This window comes from Bacillus rossius, chromosome 3, assembly GCF_032445375.1.
Source record: "Bacillus rossius redtenbacheri isolate Brsri chromosome 3, Brsri_v3, whole genome shotgun sequence".
NCBI lineage: Eukaryota > Metazoa > Arthropoda > Insecta > Phasmatodea > Bacillidae > Bacillus > Bacillus rossius.
Window position 1 is genome coordinate 74,985,316 of NC_086332.1, and position 24,241 is coordinate 75,009,556.

Sequence of the window (24,241 nt, forward strand, 5' to 3'; positions counted from 1 at the left end):
GTGGTTTGTTCACCACGCCTTCGAACTGTCTCGGGGGGTTTAACAGACGCGTGGCTTACTCTCGAAGCAAATGTTTGTTGGAGGAAGGAATGGGTGTACATTTAGCCCACTCAGCTCAGCAGAAAGAGAGAGAGAGAGAGAGAGAGAGAGAAAGAGAGAGAGAAAGAGAGACAGAGAAAGGCCCGCCGACGTCACGGTACCGCAATTTCACTCTCCATACTTTTACTCTGTCCCTGGTAAGTCCTTCATGATTTCGATTCGGAGTTTGACTGAAATGATTCCTCGGATGTGGAGGACGTTTCGGTTAAATAAGTTGAAGGTAGTTAGTAGGAATCTCTACACGAGTGAAAACGAGTCGCTCAGCGAGTATGGCCTGGGTGACGAGTGAACTAGTTAACTCGCTCGACGAGTTGGAACTACGAATTGTTGGCTTCAAGGCGAGCGTGTAGGGCGGCGTGGCTCGTGACTGACATTATATGGTCTACGGGTTTAATTGTCTGTAAGGTCTCGCTGGCTAGTTTAACTGTGCCTTGTTGAAATCTTTGCTTTGTATTTAAGACATTAGAAAGCTCTTTTTCATGGTTTTTGTTTTCTCAATTAAGACAAGACAGTGAGTGTAGTGACAATTTAATAAATTTTGTTTATTTTGTTTATAAACATACTTATTTTGTTGCTTGTTTATAACATGGTTAATTATTAAAACATTATTACAATTATTAGTTGTATTAGATACATCCTTGTATTTTTATAGTATAATGTTTAATTTTTTTTTACATTTAGTTTAAGGGCATGGAGTTCCGAGGAAAATATATTTTTGTTCCAGGCGTTCCTCTCATAGGCTCATAGACCCTTGTTGCCCCCACACCAATACGAGCATAGCTTAAACAAATTGTTTGATTTTTACCCTTCTTTAGATGTTTTATTTACAGTTGGGTGTAACATGACTTCTACTATAGTTCACGTTTACGTTCAACGACACTACTTCTGCAGTGGCTTTCAGATCTCTTTTCTTCTATTACGACAAACATAAACCCGGGTTACAAGTTGAAGAAATATTTATATGACATTGAAGTATTCTTCGCTGCTACCGAGACCTCCAGGAACTGCGGGGTGGTTGGTCCAGAGCCTTCACGCTACCACGGAGACGTCTCCAGAGAGTCACGTGGCGAAGGGGAACAAGTGTACGTCCTCCCTCCTACACTTATTTTGTTGTTCATTTTTTTGCAGTAGAACTTATGAAATAAAAATTATTTGCGAACATCTGTTGTTACATTTCTTGAACATAGAACCTAAAATTTTATGGGGAAATATAACAATGAAGAGATGTTTAATTAAATAAATATATATGAACCTAAATAAATGTTTGGCATCGTAGAAGGATCGAACAAGGTTGGTAATCGATCGTATAAATCAACATATTAATAGGTAAATATTTTTAAGTATTTTAAATTTTTTTCTAAAATACTTGATTGAAAATTGCTGTTTACAAGATGGCGGCCAAGATTCCCGACAACCTAGCAACCAAGCGTGCCGAAAATATGGCTGATGCTACAATAGTTGATATTTTGGTGATTGACACTTCTACACTCTAACGGGTAAAAAAGAAACCAATATTAGCAGTACACTCTAGCAGACGAATCCAAGACGGAAAATATTTCCATAGCGTCAAACTTACTTGGTAGAAATTGTGGGAGTTAGTCTGATTTATGACATCAATGAGGAAGGACGAGTCGTAATTTATTTACAGGTGCATCTACCGAGAATTCAACCGATAACCGAAATCGATTAAGTAGTTAAATAATGGAAATAACTTTTGTATGTTTTTATAGAATTTTTTATTATTTTTAAGTTAAAAATTAAATATATTATTAATGGCGACCGGGGGTCAAGGTCAAGGTCATGGTCATGAATTTAGACGAAGTCTTCGATAATAGAGGTCCTACTTCGAGAAATATGTCCCCTCTCTGAGGAAAATACAGCCTCTTAGAAATATTACCCCTCTCTGAAAAAAATTGGCCCCTCTGTTTTTTTTTTTTTTTTAAGGGAAAATTGAAAATATTTTCTCATTAAAATAGCCCCCCCCCCCCCCTCGAAATAGGGACATATTTAGTCATTTTGAGGTTTTTATATTTATTTTTTTTAGGAATTTTGAGGCAATCCAAGATGGCAAACTGGCTCCACAGCCTGAACCCTGGCGTCGGACCTACATTTCTATAGTACTGCGGCAACAGGATCAACAGTTCAGAGGACTTATCAACGTAAATGCTCTACATTTACGAGAAATTCTCTTAATTTTGCAATTTAAAATCTTTCGTTTCTCCTGGAGTTAAAATTGTAGTATTTTTATAGTTTTAGCATATGGCTTTATTTTGTGACTGTATTCATTGAGAGAAACCTGTTGCTTTTTGGATGTGCGCAACATTTTATCTCACCAAACTTCAAAACAATTTCACTTCAGATTTAATTGATCTGGTGTGTCATAAATGAAGTCTCCTAGGTGGAAGAAATGAATATGGAGTCGCTATAGGGTATTTCTTTGAGATTTCCTTTGAAGTGGTGCTCTTGTGTTTTTTTATACTCTTTAATATATATAAAGTTTAAAATGTAGCTATTTTAACTTCAAAATTACAATAAATCATTATAAAATATATTTAATTCTTTAAGAGATTCTTGACGTACTGCATAAATATATATTTTTCAAAATATTAAACACCATTAAAAAAAAAAGGGTTTATCTTAGTATGAATATTTAAGGTGACTAGATTTTGAGAGTTGTAGCTACTCACAGTATTTTAAGACTGTAATTTCCTAATTTATAAAATTTTAGGACAGCACAACAATTCCTAAGCTCGAATAAACCACTACCATTGTGAAAATGAAAACCATTAATAATTAAATATTAATATGTTGATTTTTTTTCTAAAATGCAAGTGAAACATAATATATGTATTAGTTAACTGTTTAGACAATTTCGTTTTCACTCACCACAATCAAAGAAAAATATAGGCCTACGTTGTTAAAATGAGTGACAAACATACATCCCAGCTAACCTGACCGCTATTTTCTTTCAGAGTGGCATCACACACTTGTATCAGTGGATGCACCAACAATACCAAGGTGTTTGCCTTTACGTTGCTATGCTCATTTTATTGTAAGCAACTAATATGCGTGTTTTTTTTATCTAAACACAGGTAAGGTAAGTTTTTCGGCTTCTCGGGGGAAGCCGGATCTTTCAACGAATTAAAAAAAAAAAAAAACCGACGTTCTAGAATAACTTTTTGGAGCCGTTGTAAAATTAAGACAGCTCGGCTCTTGACTCAAGAAACAAGACGCGCATGGAATTTGAGAAGAAAAGGTCTGAAAGCAGACTCAAATTCGACTCATGGTTGTAGCGAGCGTAAAATTGTGGTTTTGTTTGTAGGGTCTGGAGGGGGGTGGGGGAGATGTGTTGGTAAGCGGGTGGTGGTGGTTGGTGTTGGGAGAAGAATTTGCAATTGGGGAAAAAATATTCAGTATCGGTATAATTATTACCAAAATGCTTAGGAAAAAGCACCAATAGTATTAAGAACAAAGAAAAACCATCCTGTGTGGTATTTGTAATGGTTCCATTATGTTCAAAAATAAATATGTTTATAAGCAGCAAGAATGTAATATTTTGCAATATCTTGAGTAATAATCGTATGGGGGAACGGGAGGGAAGGAAAAATATTTTCAGAGGAGACTGACTTCTGGCCGCCTCATAGCTACGACCCTGCGGTTCAACTCAGAAGCGAAGAAATAAATAATGTAACTTTGTGTTTTTAAAATGTTAATGTTTCAAAATATTTCACAGGATTACAAAAACAAAAAAGCCTTCAAAGCTTACTATTGCCTTGTCGTAGTGAATATTGTTTTTGGGAGTACATCGTGCACAAAATAGAACGATTTGGCGCAGTGGTAAGATACTACAATCGTTTTCAGGAAGCTTTGTGTTTGGATACCGATGCAGTCTTTCTGATTACATTATTTTATGGTCTTCAAATATCACTCCATGGAAATACAGGATGAGCACCTTGCTGTAGGCAATAGCCGATTCTTTGCCTTATATCGTCGTTAATGGTGTGGGTGGTTCCGTCTGTAACGGCTTCACTGTCGAGGAAACGGTTAAATATATTGAAATATCTTTATAACTTCTATTTGGGTGGCCAGCACTCTACGACCGAGGGGGTGTAGGTTCACCTCAAACAGTTGTGCACCAAGACTTAAGGCACAGAGACATCCGAGACTACAAGTCGTCAGAGAGGGGTTTGTCGCAGTCGAGCGCTGCAGTCCTCTGGCCCTGATGGTGCTCGGGCCGCGCCGAGGCAGCATGCGCGCCACGTGGGGAGTCTTCCTCAACCAGGTCATCTCGTCGAGCGCCGTGTCTCCCGAGGCCGCGTCATTGCCTCGCGACTAGCCGGTGTTCTAGCGTTCAAAACAAAGTTATACTTTATTTAAAGATTACAATAATTCAAAATTGCATTTGATGAATTAAATAATTTTGAAAATAATTTTATTTATCTGAACTACTACTTAAGAAATTTGAAGTAGGGGAGGACGGGGCAAGTTGACGAGCGGGGCAAGATGACGAATGACTTAGTTCCACGTCATGGTACTAGCGCCCCACACTGGTGGGCACTAAATAATCGCACAGTGAAGCCGCTGCCACCATTTAGTTGTTTGTTAGATGATGTTCGTATATTTGGTCTGACGTATTGTAATTTTCAAGAACTTCGAAGTAATATATCATGTACAAACAGGTAAGATATTTGGTTATTCAATGCCACACATTATTACCTTAGACAATATACTTTTCTTAACCACTATATATTGTTAACCTTTTATTTTTTTCCTAGCGAAAAAATCCAATACTAATAACATTGCTGATCGGGGCAAGTTGACTGGGGCAAGATGACGACTCGTCATCTTGCCCCAAGTGCTTTTTACAGTTTATTTTTTTGGTATTCACATGCAACTCTTTTATAACTTTTATTTGATTTTCTGAGCTTTATAATCTACAAAATTCAGGGCTCAACATTAAATTTTTTTTAATAATAAATATTATAATCTTCCTTCTGCAATATCTTTATAATTTCTGGAAAATTATGTTTTAGATATGGTGAGAAATTATAAAAAAAAAGTCCTCTAGAGGAGAATGGGACAAAAATAATATGGCTGCGGCTTTGTTAGATGTTAAAGAGGGAAGAATGAGTTGCTTGTGTGCAGCAAATGCTTATCACATTCCTGAAGCAACACTGCGTCGCCGTTTGAAGAAAAACGATGATGTAAGAATTGGGTTATTTTTATTTAAAACATATATTTGTGTGTGCGTTGGTGTGTGTGTGAATGCATGTCTTTGTGTCTTAATTGTTCATGCCCTACAGGCTTTCATTAAACTAAAATTCTAATTCAAAAGTATTTAGCCTACCTAATTGTATTTTTTCTAGGAAATGCCTATTCATGGTGGACGATTTCGAGAAGTTTTCACTGAAGAGCAGCTAGAAGATTTAAGGAACTACTTGACAGCTATGGATAACATGTTTTTTGAAATGACAAAGCAGCAATGTAGAAGACTTGTGTTTGACTTTGCAGAATATAGTGGAATTTCGCATCCGTTCAATGTGGAGACCAGGATGGCAGGTGAGGATTGGTTGGCTAGTTTTATGAAAAAATTTAAGTTCAGTTTTCGGAGACCAGAGGCAACATCCATTGCCAGAGCAATGGGCTTTAACAAGCCAAATGTTGACAAGTTTTTCTTAATTTTGAAAGATGTGCGGGAAAAACATAGATTTCCAGCTTCTGCCATTTACAATGCAGATGAATCTGCACTTTCCACTGTACCTAATAGGCAGCTTCTGCCATTTACAATGCAGATGAATCTGCACTTTCCACTGTACCTAATAGGCTACCAAAGGTTATTTCACCCACAGGAAGTAAGAGAGTTTTCAAGATCGTTTCGGCAGAGAGAGGAAGAAATGTTACTATTATTTGTTGCATTAATGCTTGCGGATATTACCTGCCCCCTTTTTTGGTTTTCGCAAGAAAACGGATGCGACCTGAACTTGTGGAAAGAGCCCATCCGGGAACCGTTGGGCATTGCAGTGATAATGGTTGGAACAATGGAGAAATATTTGTGTTGTTTTTGAAACATTTTAAACTACATGTGAAACCAACCAGTGAATTTCATGTCCTGTTGCTTGTTGACAACCATAAAACACACGTAACACTGGAGGCTATAAACTTTTGCCGGGAAAATCATATCGTTATGGTCGGATTTCCACCCCACACTACCCATCGTCTTCAACCGCTGGATGATTCCTTTTTTGGGCCATTAAAAACCTATTACAGTCAATCTTGTGACAACTTTATGGTCACTAATCCAGGGCAAGCCATAACTGGCAAAAAAATTGGTAGCTACTGAGCACTGCTTATTTAAAAGCAGCTACAGTCGGTATTGCAGTAAATGGGTTCCAAGAATGTGGAATCGAGCCTTATGATCCCCTTGTGTTTGCCGAGCATGATTTTGCTGCAGCGAATCCCACCGATCATGATCTTGCTATGGAAAAAGCACTTAATGAACATCAGGCAGAGAAAACTGAAGAACCAGGACCTTCAAAAAATGCTACTTCCATTGAGCCAGGACCATTAAGAAATGCTACTCCCATTGAGACAGGACCTTCAAGAAATGACATTTCCATTGAGCCAGGATCTTCAAGAAATCTTTCTCCGATTGATCCAGGACATTCAGGATATTCTACACATGTTGAGATAGGACCTTCAAGAAATGCTACTCCCATTGAGTCAAGACCTTCAAGAAATGCTACTCCCGGTGAGCCAGGACCTTCAAGAAATGCTACTCCTGTTGAGCCAGGACCTTCAAGAAAAACTTCTCCCGCAGCTTCCATTGAGCCAGGACCTTCAAGAAATTCTACTCCCGTTGAGCCAGGACTTTCAAGAAATGCTACTCTCATTAAGATAGGGCCTATAAGAAATGCTACTCCTGTTTAGCCAAAACTGTGCCGAAGTGTTTTCGATTTCAAACCATTGCCTAAAGAAAGACCATATGTGAGAAAAAGGATAAGTCATAACCAAAGTGCAAGTGTCATCACAAGCTCACCCATGAAAGCGATGCTGGTTCAGAGAAAAGCTCAGAGGATAGAACAAGAACGTTTGAAGCAACAAAGACAAGAGTCTCGAGATGCAAAAAAAGGAACTGTTACTAAGAAACTGAAGTTCGATTCTCGAGAAAAATCCAAGAAGCTACAACTTTCTACAGGCATGACTTCAGCTCAAATATCCGAAGTGCAGTGTCCTGTGTGTGATGAGATTTATGTCGACCCTCCATCAGAAGACTGGATCGAGTGTTGCAAATGTCACACATGATGGCACGAGGACTGCTCGAACTTTGAAGGAGGAAAATTTGTGTGCGATTATTGTTTATAAAAACACCAACTCTGAATTAGTTATGTAAGTTAACTATTAATTGTAATTTTCAACAAACCAAGCCTTTAATAACATGCCATATATGTAAAAAAGCATGTAACAATGTTAAATTAGTTAGTTTACAGTATTTTGCATTCTAAGAAAAAATATGTTTAAACTTGTGTTAAAAATGTCATCTTACCCCGTAGTGAAAGTCATCTTGCCCCGGTAACGGGGCAAGATGGCACATTTTCATTATATTCTTAAAAGGGCAGAATTTTTGAGATAATATAGAAATATAGATTTTTCCATGTAGTTACACCACGACAAAAGACTATTCTAATCGTATCTGGAAAGAAGGAAATCGTATTTCCAAAATTACAATTATAAAAAATGGCGAACTCTTAACATCGCCAACTTGCCCCATCCTCCCCTACTGCAGTTTTATTTCCTCCTATAAGTCTGTATATTGACTAAAAAAAAGTTTTCTAAGAGAAAATACGTTATTTTCATTGTCATAATGTTGGTACCATGTGTATTAAACAGATACATTGTTAACACTGGGCATACATCTATCGGACTAACGTGACAACAATACCAGGTTTGCACACAAAAATCTTGGTGTTCTCCGGTATTAGTCTCTACTGTACTTGGTACTATAGTTAGGGTCACGGGTTCGATTCTGACCTTCTCCCACCAACCCCCGGAACATGACTTGAATTCATGTGCACCAAGTCGGTGCCCAGGTGGTTTTGGAGGCCATTGGAATCTTGGAGGTCTCGTCTTTGAATTCTATCTCAAACTTCGGCGCGAAAAGTTCTGGGTTTTATCCCAGGTATAATGAATTTTCAATTGTAATATCATGTCTCATATCTAGTTGAAGACACCCCTACCGCCATTAAAGCGGTGGCACTTTAAAGCCTAAAAACTACATTTACTTTTACTTTGGCAGTGTCATCATATGAGCTTTTTTTTAATATATCATGTTAAATGGAAATTTTATAATAATATAGGTTATACAAGATACCAGCAGTTTTAATTTTCCCAGCGAAATTAAAATAAGAATTGCTTTAATCAAGTTTAAGTTTGCCCTGTTGGTTACGGACTGGCATTTTCAGTAAAATAAGTTTGCATTTACTACAATTTATAAGTCGGTAAATGCGGCAACTTCAAATAAAAATGGTAAAAAATTTAAATACCGATATTTTATTTTATAGCAACACTATTTAAGGGCCCTGCTACCTGGGCACACATTCATTGTGCAGAGCTTCAGAGTAAACCACGCAATTTGAAAACTGCTTAAGATATCCGAGTGGGATCTTATTACGAAAATAATTTAAGAATGCGCTGAGTGCTGATAGGGAGTTCCGTTTCAGTATTTCATTTTTAAACTGTATTTTTATGGGAGTGAAAAAGTCTAAAACGAGTGTTTTCAAAATATAATTTAAACATGAACGTCCCGGTAAAGATACGCGAATGCACCAAAGGGCCTTGCATTACACCTTTATCTTCACTTCTCCGCATCTAATGTTATGTTTGCCGCTCACATCTCATAGTTGTCCTATGCATGACGAGAAGACTGCGCGCCAGTTTAGAGCCGTGCGCTTAGAGACGATACCGTGCTAGAAACACCAGCGTGCGTCACTCTTATCATCCCGCCTCACTAACACAGATACACCCCTGACTAGGCGGGCCCCTTAAGGGGCCCGCCTCGTCAGGGGTGTATGTGTGTTAGTGAGGCGGGATGATAAGCGCGAAGCTCGATGGTATTTCTAGCACGGTATCGCCTCTAAGCTCAAGGCTCTGAACTGGCGCGCAGTCTTCTCGTCGTCAATTGATAACTGTGAAATTTGTGCGGTGACCGTATTTTTATATTACGGGGAAATGAAGATAAAGGTGTAATGCAAGCCCCTTAAGTGCTTTCAAGAATCTGTACCACTTGTTTTACACCTAAAAATTACTCTGAAAACATGCGTTTCAGCCATTTTAACTCTTCTAGAAATACAGTTTAAAAACATGATCCAAAATTAAAAGTACTTTTCGGGCCTCAGCGAATACTTAAATGCTTTTCGTAAACATACCCCACTCGGATATCATGAGTAGTTTTGAAATCGCGTTGTTTTTCCTGAAGCTCTGCACACCGTGTGTGTGACCAGGTAGGTGGGCCCCTTAAGTGGAAAGGTACCAGCTACGTTCTTTAAAGGATTCGTGCATGCGGAAATTTGATTTAATGCAGTGGCATATGTCCAAAAAACTGCATTAAATCAGGTACCACCTATCATTCAAACAATTGGGTTTCTTAAAATGCCCGGTTAAAATATTAATGACCACTTATTAATTGTACAAGCTTTCAAGACCATTGTCTGAAACTGATCGACTAGTTGGTTTGTTGCCGACGTAGACATTCGGGATGCCAAAGTTCACATGGTTGAGAGTCACATACGGACAGTTCCGTAGTTCATCCAAGTTTGCCGATCGCTCGTGAAAAAAAAAAAACACCTATTGCATTTGTTGTTCTCCGGCATTTGACGCGGCTGCCACTCTCTAGGCGAGTGCGGTTCAGGTTGTAACCTCCAGTTCGGACTCCTGCGGCGCCTTGGCCATGCCTCGCCCTTGGTCGGCGTATTGCGACTCCAAGTTCAACTCCACCTGGTGAGATAACTAACTGGTTACCGACTAATGAGCGTTCAGCCGTCAACTTGGCTGATACCGTTGCACAGTCGCTCGTTAGAGTGTGCTTGTGCTTGAATCATATTGTCATCCTGTCATTCTCTTTTTTTTTTTTAATGTCTAACAACTTAGCTGTCGGTGTGCGGCCATTGGTAGAAGTTATTTCGCGAATGGAACGGAAGTCGGATCGAACGGATGGCGGATGTCACGAACAAAAGTTCACGAATGCAAAGGGAAACTCTATAGTATTAACTGTTTAGTGAATTTTGACAAGGTGGGCCGTATTTAAATAAAATTACCTGTCGAAAATCAGGTCAAAAAAGCCGGGGTTTAGTATTTTTTTTTTCAAGTCAGTTTCGCCTTTATCGCTCTGCAATTCGAAAAGTTCAATTGTCGAAGTAGCTGCTCCGGCAGCGAAATCTAGCAGCGGGCGCGGAAGCTACGTGTGATTCGCGTCCACATATGTAGTTAAAAACATAGTTTGCGTATATCTGTCACGCTCGACATTATTGCAGAGAATGTTACGTTAGATTTCGTGTCCGAGGTATATTATAAATGTATCTGCAATAAGAAAACACATGAATTTGCTCGTTGCCGAGGCTGTATGTTACACATCACTGGCGAGTACTGAGAAACTCGCTCAATTTTATTTCAATATCAACATATACTTACATAATTTAAGATAGGTTGTCATACTTAGATATAGCACAATATTTCTATGCTGGATCAACAGTTAATTTCCCCAAAAATACTTTTCCGGAAAACCATAATCTTTAGCGGTGACTTTAAAACTATTTTATTGTTTGATTTGTGTATGAAAGTTCAATGCCTAACCCTGAGGTGGTTTCGTATATTGGACATTTTTACGGTACAGCAGTGTGAAAATGCTACTTTTGGCCATGTTAAAGGGCTTCAGCCTGCTGCGAAATGTCCTGGAACCAGGCATACAACGTAGCCAAGAAAATATATATTTATTCAGAACAAAAATATATTGATAATACATTCAGGGGTGTCCTTTAAAAACGTGTATTTAAAACACCTTCGAGTGCAGTTTCGTGAGCCTCTTTTATTTTACGCAAGTTATTATAGAAGCAAGTCTTCTGCGAATCACAAAAAGCGCTGGTATCATGGACGTTTAAATCCTCCGTTCGTACCTTCTAAAGGGGATTAAAAAATTTACGTTCTTCCTCTTTGATGTCTACAAGCAGACTGACCCCACACCACTTTCACCAAGTAATATAAGGAATTTCTCCCCCCCCCCCCCCCCCAAAACCCAAACCCGTTTACATATTTACCCTATTAATAAGGATATAGCTTTTACTATGCCTTGCTAAAGCCGAGAAATAATATCATTCTGAAAAAAAAAACTACCCAAGTCAAGTTTCCTTGAGACCTAGCGAAGCTCTGTAGTGACTGCTTGTATATAATGTTTATAACAACTGCTACACTACCACTGCTAACATATTATGATGTGATATGATGTTGATTATAATGTCAGTCGAAGGTATCATATTAATTCATTCTTAGATTTCAATTGAAAATATTAAAAGATAGTGATTATGGTATTATTACGATTTATAATGTGAGAATAACTGGATTCGTAATGAATAGCCCAATTATTTTTTTTTTTAGTTTTATGGATGACTAATAATTATATTAATAATAAATAATTGTGTTTAAAAATTGTCAGATCTCAAAAACACTGACACTTAAAAAAAATGTTTATCCTTTAGTCACTCAGTGTCTGTCCAGTTCACAGTTCACAATCCCCAATGGAGCTAAGCTCAACAGTGGTTCGCCCCTTACCTCGCGCCCGTCCACACACACAGTCTCGCGCCACTCAGTCGTCGCACTCTCACCATTCAGTCGAACTCCACGTTGCGACACTCTCAGGGGGGGGGAGGGGGGGTGTCTCTCTCACCCTCTTCGCCGATGTTGCACTTCCCTTCGCTCGGAATACGCTTGGAACTGTTGCGGGACTCGCTTGGAACTCCTCGCGGAACTCACCAGTCCTCACCGTCGCGGGACTCTGTCACCAAACTGTCGTGGAGGCCGGCGTCGCTGCTTAGGTAGTCTGCGGTGCCCTTCTCGAACCGACGAGAGCCGCTGTGACGAGTCGCGTCATCCCTGGGACGACCCGACGCCCGAAGACGCGAGAATAGCGTCGCTCGCTCACGCCACTTCACGCTTTACCCAAGACCGCACAGCGATAGATAAAGGCGTCGAGGCAGGACGATGCGCGTGGCCAGGAGGGGGGGGGGGAGGAGGGGTAGCGACGACCAGGCACGCGTGGCATGCCTTACGCCAATGGACAGAGCATGACGTCTGTGGCCAGCCTGCTCCAAACCTGGCGCGCGTCGCGGTCCTGTCTGCGTTCGTAACAGTATATTTTCAAAGCATGATTACTTGTGGTTAAAATCTTATAGTACACTGAAAATATCCTATCCATCTTATCTATGAAGTGTCACTTCTAACGCGCGTAGTGACCACGTATTCATGTTTATTTTTTTTGGAGAGTATTATTTATGTATGTTTACTTAAATTATTAAATTCGTATGTTATACCTTCACTTCATCAATAGTTGTATGAAACTAGTAACGTTCGGTATTTTAGACCATAAATATGAGAATATTCCAAGGCCAATCTTTGAATTTTTTTATCATCAATTTTTTCAACTGCGTTCTTTCTTTGTACGACAGCCCCTCCCTGTCGTGAGGTTATATTTAAATTATTTAATTTCGTTGCTTTATATCTGATTGTTAGGTTTTTTGAAGTGAAGCTTATTTACAGCACGTAGCGTAAGAGATTAACGACAAGTGCAACGCGCATGTCTGGAGCTATTTAGGGTGAAGAGGGATGTGGTAGGGCAGCCGGCTCCTATGAGTGTCAGCTCCATTCCATCCATGTAGACACTGCCTCACGCGGGAAACAATGTGTCGATTGTCATTTTCATTGTGCTTATTAAAAAAAAAAAAATCTTGAAAATTTCTAGGGATGACACCATTCTGTTTCTAAGATGCATTAAGATAAGAACATCTCATTAAACAAATAAAATGCTTTCCCTTCAACGAAACAGAAAAGGAAGGCAAATCGAATTTTTACTACTGGCTGTTTAACATTAATTTTTGTGACGTCTCTGAAGTTCCTTTAGTTTTGGTTACGATCGGCTTTCTTCAGGGGAAGGAAGGGCAGTATTGTGCGCCCCTCCCCACCCTCTAGGGCAAGTTTTGGTGTAGCGACGCTGCATCTTCCGTTACGTTGCTGCCACACTGCGGCTCGTGCACACAGCCGGCAGGAAACTCTCAGGCCGTCTCCCAGCAAACACATGTAGACATCACATGACATTGTGTGCTTCTTTGTTTAGTTTTATCATTCAAGTGGGTTATTGAAGTGTGCATTTTTTCTTGAAGCCTTGTTGCGGCCATTAACACATTTTTTTTAAAGAAAATTTTATTTAGTTGAAATATAAATAAAACAAATATTCCTTATTTTTGCTAAAAATTTCGTACTTAAACAGTAGGATTCGCAAGACGTTTACTTTTGTCGACCCCGTTTCACAGTCTCAATTTTGAAAACGCAAGCGGGCCCCCTCAGCGAGGGGCTTCCTAATTCCAAGGGGGGGGGGGGGGCTCATGGACCCTCCTGCATCACCCCCCCCCCCCCACCCAACCGAGATCCACCCGCATGTTTATGACCACACAAAAATGACAAACGAGTTAGTCGGACAATGGTCCGTTCTCCAATTCTACTCTCTGGGCCAAAGCTAGCGGCGAGACAGCGAGTCAGCGTGGTTTAAGGCCCGTCTGCAATTGCAATGTCCTGAACTGTGTCCAACGGGCACCGTTCGCTGATTGTTCCACGTGACCCTCTGACGCCTGCGTGGTGTGGGCGATGGTCCGATTCTCCCTGGCCCCAATGCATTGATGAACTTGGAACTATTTTTGTCCCAATCTGTGTCCTTTGGTAGCTTAGAAACATCAGCAGAACACTCGTGATATTTGAGTTTCCGTTATCCGTTTGAAAAACATGCATGTAAAAAAAAATAACAGGAAAAAAAAACTATCGAAAATCATTTACTGCTGTTTAAGAATCCAGGAGATCCGGGGCAGTTGTAGACTGGGCAGTTTTTCCGCGTGTCGATGTGACGTCACTTACGTCGGGACAAGGACACGGGCTGTTGTAGGCGGGGCTTCAGCCCGGACCTGCCCCGCCGAGCGGGCTGCGCACTCAGCGGGCCCGAGGCCAGGTCAGCTCCCCCGCCACTGCGCGGCGCTAGTGTCGCCGGCGGGCAGTCTGCGGCGAGCGACGAGCGACATGCACGTGCTGCGGCCGGGACTCCTCCAGCAGGTGAGCGCGGCGGTCGTGGCCGCCTGGCCCCGGGCGTCAGCGTGTCCACCCGGGCACACATGCGGTGCTCAGTGCTTCAGGGAAAAAAAAAAAAACGCGGTTTGAAAGCAGCTCAAGATATCCGTGTGGGGTTTCACGAAAAGCATTTAAGAGTTCGCTGAGGGCCGACAGGTAGTTAGGTTTTCGGACTAAGTTTCACGACTGTATTTTATAAGATTTGAAATGGCTTGAATTTCATGTTTTCAGAGTATTATTTTTTTAGACATAAAACAACCGGTACAGATTCTCGAAAGCACTTATGAGACTTGGTTTATACCTTTATCTTCATTTCTCCGCCATATAATATTACGGTCACAGCTCAAATTTCAAAGTTGCCCTACGCACGACGAGAAGACTGCGCGCCAGTTCAGAGCATTGCGCTTAGAGGCGATGCCGCCATAGCAGCAGCAGCAACAGCGAGCTACCTGACTAGGTGCCCCTAACTTCACTCCTCATGCTTGGGTTCGGACATGGTGAGAGGAAGGGAGGTGAAACCTTGCTCAGGTTTTCCTCCTCCACGCGCTCTCTCGCTACATCACCTTGGTCAAGGTTGTAGCCAGTGCTGTTTTTCCAGGCGCTATCCATCCATTTTATCTGCGTCTCGTGCGAATTTTTGTTATTGTTGGTGCTTACACAATCCTGAGTGCTTTTATGTAGCTGTGCAGTGTTCGGATTTCAGAATCATTAAAAAACTCGAGATTCTGGCATAAATTATTTTTCTTTTCCAAAAAAAAAAATGAACATCTTTGCAATAAGTGGGTGAACGTATGCAAAAGGAAGGACAATTTCTGTGTTAGCAGATTTAAGTTTAAACAAACGTGATTTTAAGTAGAAATTTCACTTGTTTTATATACGAGTAATTATTTTTAATTTTTTTGTATGATTAACTGTAGGTTAATATTAGGTCAAGGATTATATTTCGTGCTAAATACTGAATTATAATCTATTATAATAAAGTATTTCACGGTAAAAAGGTTATTTATTGAATTAATTAATTAAATTATATTTAAACACACACATATATATACACACACATTAATAAAACTCAAATCAATGGTTTTTAACATGTTTGTGTGTTCGGGCATCAGCGAGAACTACAGAATTTATTTTAATTTAATTTTTTTTCTTGTTTTTTATAGAAATAACCTAAACACTAGGTTGTGTAGCATTAATAAAAGGGGGGGGGGGAAATATTTCATCAATGCATGTAAACAAATCGAATAAAAGTTAAGTAGGAATGTGAACCCCCTATACATCGAAAATAAACATGCCCATTTTTCTATTGTTCAAAATGTTTTTAATGGAGTGGGGAGGACGTATTATATCATTACGTTTAAATATAATTAAATATACACGCAAAACGGTGAAATATTAATTTTAAAATATACAGAAACGAAACAGGCTTACATATAACCACTTTTGAAATTCGAGGTCTAATATGTTTGTTTTAAATGAATTCGTATATGCTTTGGAAGAAATTAATTTTTATTTAATTACTATTTCATTATTATTCATATGTATTTAACATAATAATGTTAATTCAAAATACCGCTTAAAATGCGGTGCGTGAAAGTGAATTAGCATACTTCTCTAGTTACATGTGATAATACTAATTTTAATAATATGTTATTTACCTAAAGGTATTTTAACATTTCGGCATTACAATCTGCTTGTGTTGTGTTATTTTGTTAGTTTACACACAATAATGAAAATTAACGTAAATGAATTCATTGTTATCAACTTTTGATTTTGCCAATTTTTTCCATTCAAGCGTTTAGATAATGGTACAATTTTGTTTAAGAGTTTGTGTTTTATGCCTTAAATAGCATTTAATGCGTTTAAAAAACTGCCGTTTTAATTACTTAAAAATAAAGTTTGCAGGGACCATCGCTCAGTACATTCTCAGCGTAATGCCAGCAAATTGTTTTTTGCTGAATATTGTAGAGCTATTTGGTTTATTAATATGTTTTAAATACATTTTTGGTCATTATTTATCCTTTTGTTTATTGTTTGTAACTAAATAAAATTAACATTAGTAAATAAATCAAAAGCGCTTATGGTTATGTAAATTACAAATAAGTATTTAAAAAAACTTTATTTTGTGTCAGATTTTTTAAATAATATTTGTGTATTATTCTTTGTTGCCGGAATCCTGAATGTTTATTATCTCTATTTTATTAATATTCATAATAAATATTTTTTAAGTGTATTCTCGAATTCCCATTACAATTATGTGTCATTTTATGTAAAATCATTTTTTTTTTCGACAGTGCTGACATTTATGGCCATTGCGGTATCTAGATAAATACAAGACCCAGTCAACATTTTGAAGTGATGAAACAGCGGAAAAAATATTGCTTCATTAATTTTATTATTAATATAAACCCCGTGTTTTGACACTAATATATTTATTTAAACTGTATGTTCTAAATGCATGCTATACAATGTACATAGCAAAGTATTTTTACGCTTCGTGGTAACTCTTACTATTCAAACGATTGTAAATGAACTGTCTCTGTGTCGTATTGCCGTAAACGCGCTGCGTGCAGACCGGGCGGTGCGACCAAGATGACGTAGTGCGCAGTGGAGGACGAGTTTGGGCGGCCGCACGGTTTCACCTCCCTTTCACGTGCATTTGGCACAAGGCGCCCACACACTCGCTGCACGCATGTATTCACTCTCCGGTCAAGAGCTGATGCACTTGCATTGCAGCCGCGACTGATAATCTCCATCGAAGACGCACTCGTCGCTCTGATAGTGCTCAAGGCCAGGTACCGTCACGGCGGGGGAACGCGCGAGGTGTCTGCATTTTACGAAAGCAACAAGTACAAGTCTTTTTCTTTAATGAGCTTCTCCCCCTTCCTCCATCAGCGTAGTCACCAGGGGGGGGGGGGGGGCGGCGGCAAAAGGACTATAGCCCGGCAGTGGCGTAGCCAGGATTTGTGTATGGGGGTGCTAAGAAACATGCCCCCCCCCCCCCCCCGTATTAAAGCGGGTGGTCCGGGGGTCCTCCCCCGGGAAAATTTGGATTTTAAGGTGTAAAATAGTGCCTTTTTAGCAGTTTTCGGTACTTAAATTTAAATATTGTAATGGTAAAATTTTTATTAATTTTAATATGAAATTTGTTTGAGTGATGAATAAGAAATTAATTAAAGATTTGGTGCTAAGGGGGGGGGGGTTGAACCCCTAAAACCCCCCCCCCCATCCTGGCTACGCCCCTGTAGCCCGGCAACTTAGTAATTGATCTTGTACATTTCTGTTCCGCGCAGCTCCTCCCTCCCTAACTTCCACCCCTCCTACCCCTCCGAATCGTCTGCGGGTAGGGGAGGGCCACTCCTCCCTCAAGGACAACTTACACGAACGCACTTCACTCGCTTCGCGATGAGGCTGAAAGGTATTCGCACTAACGAAATATTTGTTGCGTTTGACGTAGCATTATGGGGGTAATTTGGTTGACGCAATAATGAAATCTACGTCGGATATCGGTAATCGAGGGGGAAAAGACTTCTGAAACGTATTTTGGAAACCCTCAAAATTACGAAAACTACATATTCATTTCCACTTCCATATCTAGATGAACATATTGATCTGATGCACGGGCACATCTATAGAAGCATGCACTTAACTTTTCTAAATATATCCCATTAATGAAATGTCACTGTCACCTATGAAATCCTCATAGGACATTGGAACCTCTGAAAAACAACTGTATGTCTATTTAGGGCATAGGACATAAAAAAACTATACATTACATGCACCCGGCAATCGTAAAGTGTCAATTAAATGTAAACAAAATTGACAACCAAGTTGAGTCAAAATGTTTGCTGTCAGGCAGGGGCGTGACAACAGGGGGGGGAAGGGTATTTTGCCCTCTCCTCTTCTGAAACCTTGAAGTGGGGGCAAACGGGGGCAAAGAAAGTGCTGTGTAATCAATTTTTAGATAATAAAACTGCTTAAATAGCACCATTTTCCACCTTGAAATACAAATTTTCCCGGGGGAGGACCCCCGGACCCCCCGCTTCTATAGGAGGGATCGATGATTCATTATAAATAGGTATATTGACCCCCCTTTGGAAATTTAGTTGTGCGCCCCTGCTGTCAGGTATAAGTACACCATTCCCCTTAATAAAAGTAATATTTATATATCAAGCCAATAGATCATTAATTCGCATAGGCTATGCAACCTGCATAGTTATCACATACAGTTGCAAAAAGAACCATTAGAAAGAGTAATTAATATTTTGAATAACCATAGGAAATATTAACCTTACCTAGTCCGAGTCGAATTCCGAGTCAAAGCTAAGTGCAGTAAGTATATGTTCCACTTGAATTTTCATCAGATGATGATTGAAGGATTACAATAATTTTGTCGATTTCGATGTCCATAATTCGATCACTTCTGAAATATTCAGCTTCAATACCTTTAACATGTTCGCAGCACTTTTTCCACTGTTCGACGGAGTACGAAGCAAACAATTTCTCACATAGTTTTCTTTTTTCGTCCAACGCGTTACCTATTTCCTCAAAGACCTTCCTCTTGATGTCCCCCACACTAGCTCGATCGGATTTAGATCCGGGTGGTAGGGGGGCAATCGAATCACGTCATGGCCATATTTGTTTATGATTTCGTCTACCTTGAATATTTTTGGGGAAGGATGCTGTTTCACCAAACACAACAAGTCTGATTTGTTCATGTCAGGAGAAAACTGGATGCTATTTTCCCTAAGCCAATCTTGAATGTCATGTTTAAGAGTAGCTAATGAAGATTTTCTATTAGTTTGAACATTGTGGTAACTAGCATTGCCTAAAACAATGACACTGTGCGTTGGCAAATTTGGTAGTAACTTTTGTTCTAGCCACAACGAAAAATTTGCATAGTTCATATCATCGTGATAGTCACCGGATTTTTGTTTTGATTTAAAAATCAATAACGCATTCTGGACAAAGCCTTGTTCGCCACCAGCATGCACAATTATCAATCGTTGCCCTTTACCGATAGATTCTGTGACCCCCAGTTCAGTGCTGGATTGCCAGCAAGAACTTAACTGTGAGTAGCGTGTAGATATGTTTCATCAATATAAATACTATATTCCGTCCTGCATTTCGGTAAGCACGAATGTCTTGTAAATATTTTCCTCTCCATGCGGTAATTTCAGGTTTCTCTATCAAAAGTTTTCTTCTAGACTGACATGTTTTCCATCGAAAACCGAGACGTTTCAACAGTTTGCGCAAGTATTCTTTGCTGCAGTTCACAACAAGGGCGTCGCCAGGGGGGTTTGGTAAGGAGGGGGGGGGGGGTTAGTTCCTCCTCCCCCCTAGAGCCCTAGAGATTCAAAAAAATGTAGCCAAATGCAAAAAAAAAATACATACTTTTCCCACAATTCCCCCCCCCCCCCCCCTAGGACATCGGCTGGCGACGCCCTTGGTTCACAATACCGTCATCTAGTAAGGACATTGTCAAATTCTTTAAGGTGGCACTTTTTTTTTAACGGTATAAAATTCATGAATTTTCCTACGAATCGCACATTCGGAAAAGTCATCAACTTCAATTATTTTCTTTCGTTCTTTGTTCTTACCCGTGGGTGAGGAAAATGATAAACTACTTTTACTTTTAATTTTACCTTCCGCAATGATACTTTTAATGGTTGATTGCGAAACACCTGTCGCCGCACTTGCCGATTCTGTGACGTTTCATATCTATCCGCGTGAGAACTCGGTATGTGTCCGGATAATAGAGATGATACAAACCGATATTTTTCGATCACAGTCTCAATTGTGACTGCTCCTTTTGAATATCTGTGATTTTTATCTGTGACTAGATCACAGTATAAACACTTCTTGCCTGCTTATATGGTAAAATAAATAATAGAGTTAACAATAAGTGCTTTTAATGTAACTTTACTATTAAGAGTAGTTTCAAAACTAGTACACATTAAGACTTAATTTATTTAAAATATAGTAATTCTGGCTTGTACTAAAACTATATTTTTGCTCAATAATGAGAAGTTCACAAGCTAGCAGAATCTGTTTATTTATTTTTTTATTTTTTTTTCATTTAAAATTTTTTATTAATTTATTTTTATTTAAAAAATTTTTTTTTTCTGTATTTTTATGATATCAAAGAAAACTTGTGGTGGTTTTCTTTGTGTGCTTCCGATTATTCTTGTCAATATTATGGTGGTTTTCTCCGTGTGCTTCCGATTATTATTGTTAATATTATGGTGGTTTTCTCCGTGTGCTCCTGATTATTCTTGTCAATATTATGGTGGTTTTCTCCGTGTGCTTCTGATTATTCTTGTCAATATTATAGTGGTTTTCTCCGTGTGTTCCTGATTATTCTTGACAAATTTATGATGGTTTTCTCCGGGTGCTTCTGATTATACCTAACTAGACATCTGATGGATTTCTCCGAGTGCTTCAGATTATTCTTGTTATTATATTGATGTCTTTCTCCAAGTGTTTCTGATTATACCTAACTAGACATCTGATGGTTTTCACCGAGTGCTTCAGATTATTTGTGAGAGATATATCTCTGCATGAAGAATTTTTTACTTACTGAGTCATGTCATTTCTATTCAGAGTTACATTTAATCAGTGAAATTCTGTCAATAAATCAGCACTTACAATATTTTTATCAAGGTGGATTAAAAAAATAATAACTTTACTCAGACAAATAATATGCTTTGAGACAGCTGAGAAGCATTAACATGAAAGAGAAACTGTATTGTCCTTGGTGTCTAAGACAGGTAATTTTATTCAGAGTTTCGTATAAATTTCCGAAGTCATATTATCAAATCAACACTTAAAAAATAATTTTAACAGGTGGAAATCACACAAAAACCAAAGTTCATTAATCAGACGATTACTATGTCTTGAAACAAATGGGAAAAGCTATCACACACGAAGATTTCCCTTCCCCTTGAGTTATAGCGAAGCCCTCCTTCTGTTGCGATCGTTAGGGAGCATCCCGCATCCCACACAAAACATTGTCTACTTATACAGACAACAGAGACTGCATATACAGACAACTGATACATGATGGTTGCTAATATGTGAATAGATTATCTTGTGATTCTTGCTAGGCCATGATATTATTCACTAATTTTTAAATAAGGTAAATGTTCTTCCTCTTGAGATCTAGGGAAGCACACCTTTTTCAACAGATCGTGAGTGAGCATTCCGTAACCTACAACCAACTTTGGCTGCTTTTACAACATAACATATGAGGCAATATGAAGGTGGGTAGTAAAACTACGTGGAACATGAGTTTTTTAGTCAAAATGAGAAAAAAATCTTTTTTCGTAAATAATTGATGAATGTTCATACATAAAAATACGAAGTACCTAAATAATACTTTTAGTGGCTATTCAACCATTATGGAGTACGTACAGTCTAGTGAAGGTACGATACTCAAATATCGATCTCGATCTGAAGGACATTGTACATACTGTAGCAAATACTTTGATAAAAGCTATAATGCTCGTAGACATGAAAAGAACGATTGTGTTAAAAGTCCATTCCGTCAAATACTAAGTTGTGGCAAGTGTGGTAGGCGGATGACACGAAGAGAGAATTTAAAAAGACACTATAAAACTTGTAAAGCCAAGCTCGTTCAGGAGATAAAGTACATAGATGGAGACGATATGCTCGGGGACAGTATGTCTTACAATGAAATTGATCGACCTAGTCTTAAAAGCGATTGTGTTAAAATCTCTCTAGGTCTTGAGAAAGGATATAGCTTAAATGGTGTTGGAGATATAAGTAAGGTAGAAGATAATGAAAGTAACATCTCCAGAAAAAGTGACAAGACGTCTTATAGTAGACTTCTACGGACTTTGGAATATTTTTTTGGAAAATTAGCAAGTAAGCTTGATGCCAATGACGGTACTCCAATGTCAAAAAATTCGAAATACTGGGATATGCAAGATGAAGATGTCAGTGTGTTTGATAAAGATGTGGACAGCAGCGATGATGATGATACAAATTATCATAATCATTATTACAACGATTTTCAGAATATGTTCAGCAAACAATCGAAGAAGATGGTGTCATCAAGTGAAATTGATTATATATCGTGGAAAGACCCGAACGTGTTGGTGAACAGGTTGCGACTTTTACTTGTTTCGCAAGATGACGAAATTGTTTCAGTTATCAAAGAACCGTGGGCTATTCTTGATGAACTTAGAATTTCAGGGTATATATAATAAGTTAGTAATGTTTATTGACTGACGGATTTTTATACTTTTGTATTTTTTGATATAAATATAATTTTAAAAATTGTTATTAAAATGTGTCGTTATTCATGCCCTAATAAAGTTAATGTGTTTGCTACTTTAAAGAATTGAGTTGAGTATGAATATATTAATATATATCTCTGTGTGTGTGTGTGTGGAAAGTTTCCATTTTACTATATGTAGATGATGGAAAATGAGTGTCGAATACATACTCCTAGGAAGGAGTATGTAGAATTAAGTATCGATGATGGAAAATGAGTGTTGAATTGAGTGTTATCGATGGAAAATGAATGTCGAATTGAGTGTCGATGATGGAAATTGAGTGTCGAATTGAGTGTCGATTATGGAAATTGAGTGTTGATTATGGAAAATGAGTGTCGAATTGAGTGTCTATGATGGAAAATGAGTGTCGAATTGAGTGTAGTTGATGGAAAATGAGTGTAGAATTCCTTGCACCCAGCACTGTGTATGTGTAGCTAGGTTCTGAAGGTTCAATAGATTCCTGGTCCTATATAAAAGTAAACTTTGCTAAAATGTTCACTGTCAGGCTTATTTAATTAGCAGTCGGCATGCTGTTAAATATTCGAATGTAAATAAATAATAGGATGTTATTTGACTTCTTTTAGTTTATGTGTGCTGAGTGTAGTCGATTAGGCTGATATAAGTAAGTGAGGAGCTTAATGTAGAATGGTCATGTGTTGACGAATATGTTGGTGACCTACTGTATGTGCATAAATCGAATGCTAGTGGTCTGATAATATTTTGGGTTATTTACGAAGATTTTTATCGATGTGTGTTATGACAAGCTTAAAATGTCTAGTAAACTTATAGAGTAGATCTCTTGTTTCGGAAACTTTTGTCGTAAGGCTTAACAAGGATCGACTTTGAAAGCTTTGAAGATGTATGGTACTGGACATGTCTTGGCTGTAGCTATATCAACACTGAAGGTCCTCTGAACTGTAGATGAGAGGTACAAAAAAATTTGACTTTGGACCTAGCCTGGTATCGTATAAATTATTTTAGTCATGTGTTGTAGTCATTTGGAGTCAGTTGTATGTTATGTGTAGCTCTACATAATATTTAAATTTGGGTACCTACTTTAAATTTTGTTTGGGTTGTGAAAGTTCCATTGATTACAGACTCTTGCTCCTCTATTAAGTCTAAATTAACCGTGTATGTAGGATGTGTGATTAGTTGATTGTATATATAATTTAAATTCTCATTCCTTGAAATTCCTAATTTTTTTAAGTAATAACTATGGATGATGTATTGACTTGCGTATTATACAAGCGAACATGGTTATTCAAGCGAGTCTTAGACAGCAGGTCCCTCAGTCCACCTCTTGTAGTGGTAAAGTGCAGATCTGATGAATTGGCTTGTCTGCATATAAGTCCGATACATCAATATTGATGTGTATCCGAACTCAATGGTAGCAACGTCGAAATCGCTACAAATCCCAATGGTGGCGGGGTCACCGCTGCAGAGATCTTGACGGAGGGTCTCGCGACTTC

At 38.7% G+C, this 24,241-nt stretch overlaps 1 protein-coding gene across 2 annotated transcripts in view; it reads left to right on the top strand.

The window, feature by feature from the left end:
* Positions 1 to 10,020: 10,020 nt before the first annotated feature.
* The window catches only part of LOC134530911 (facilitated trehalose transporter Tret1-2 homolog), a 100,776-nt gene continuing 86,555 nt past the window's right edge, over positions 10,021 to 24,241 (top strand). Inside the window, exons 1-2 of one of the 2 annotated variants that reach the window (XM_063366219.1) lie at positions 10,021 to 10,092; positions 14,294 to 14,457. In XM_063366219.1, the coding sequence (XP_063222289.1) occupies positions 10,043 to 10,092; positions 14,294 to 14,457 (214 nt within the window). In that variant the 5' untranslated portion in view covers positions 10,021 to 10,042. Of the gene's footprint in view, positions 10,093 to 14,276; positions 14,458 to 24,241 lie in introns of both variants that reach the window. The other variant, XM_063366218.1, reaches the window with a different exon arrangement.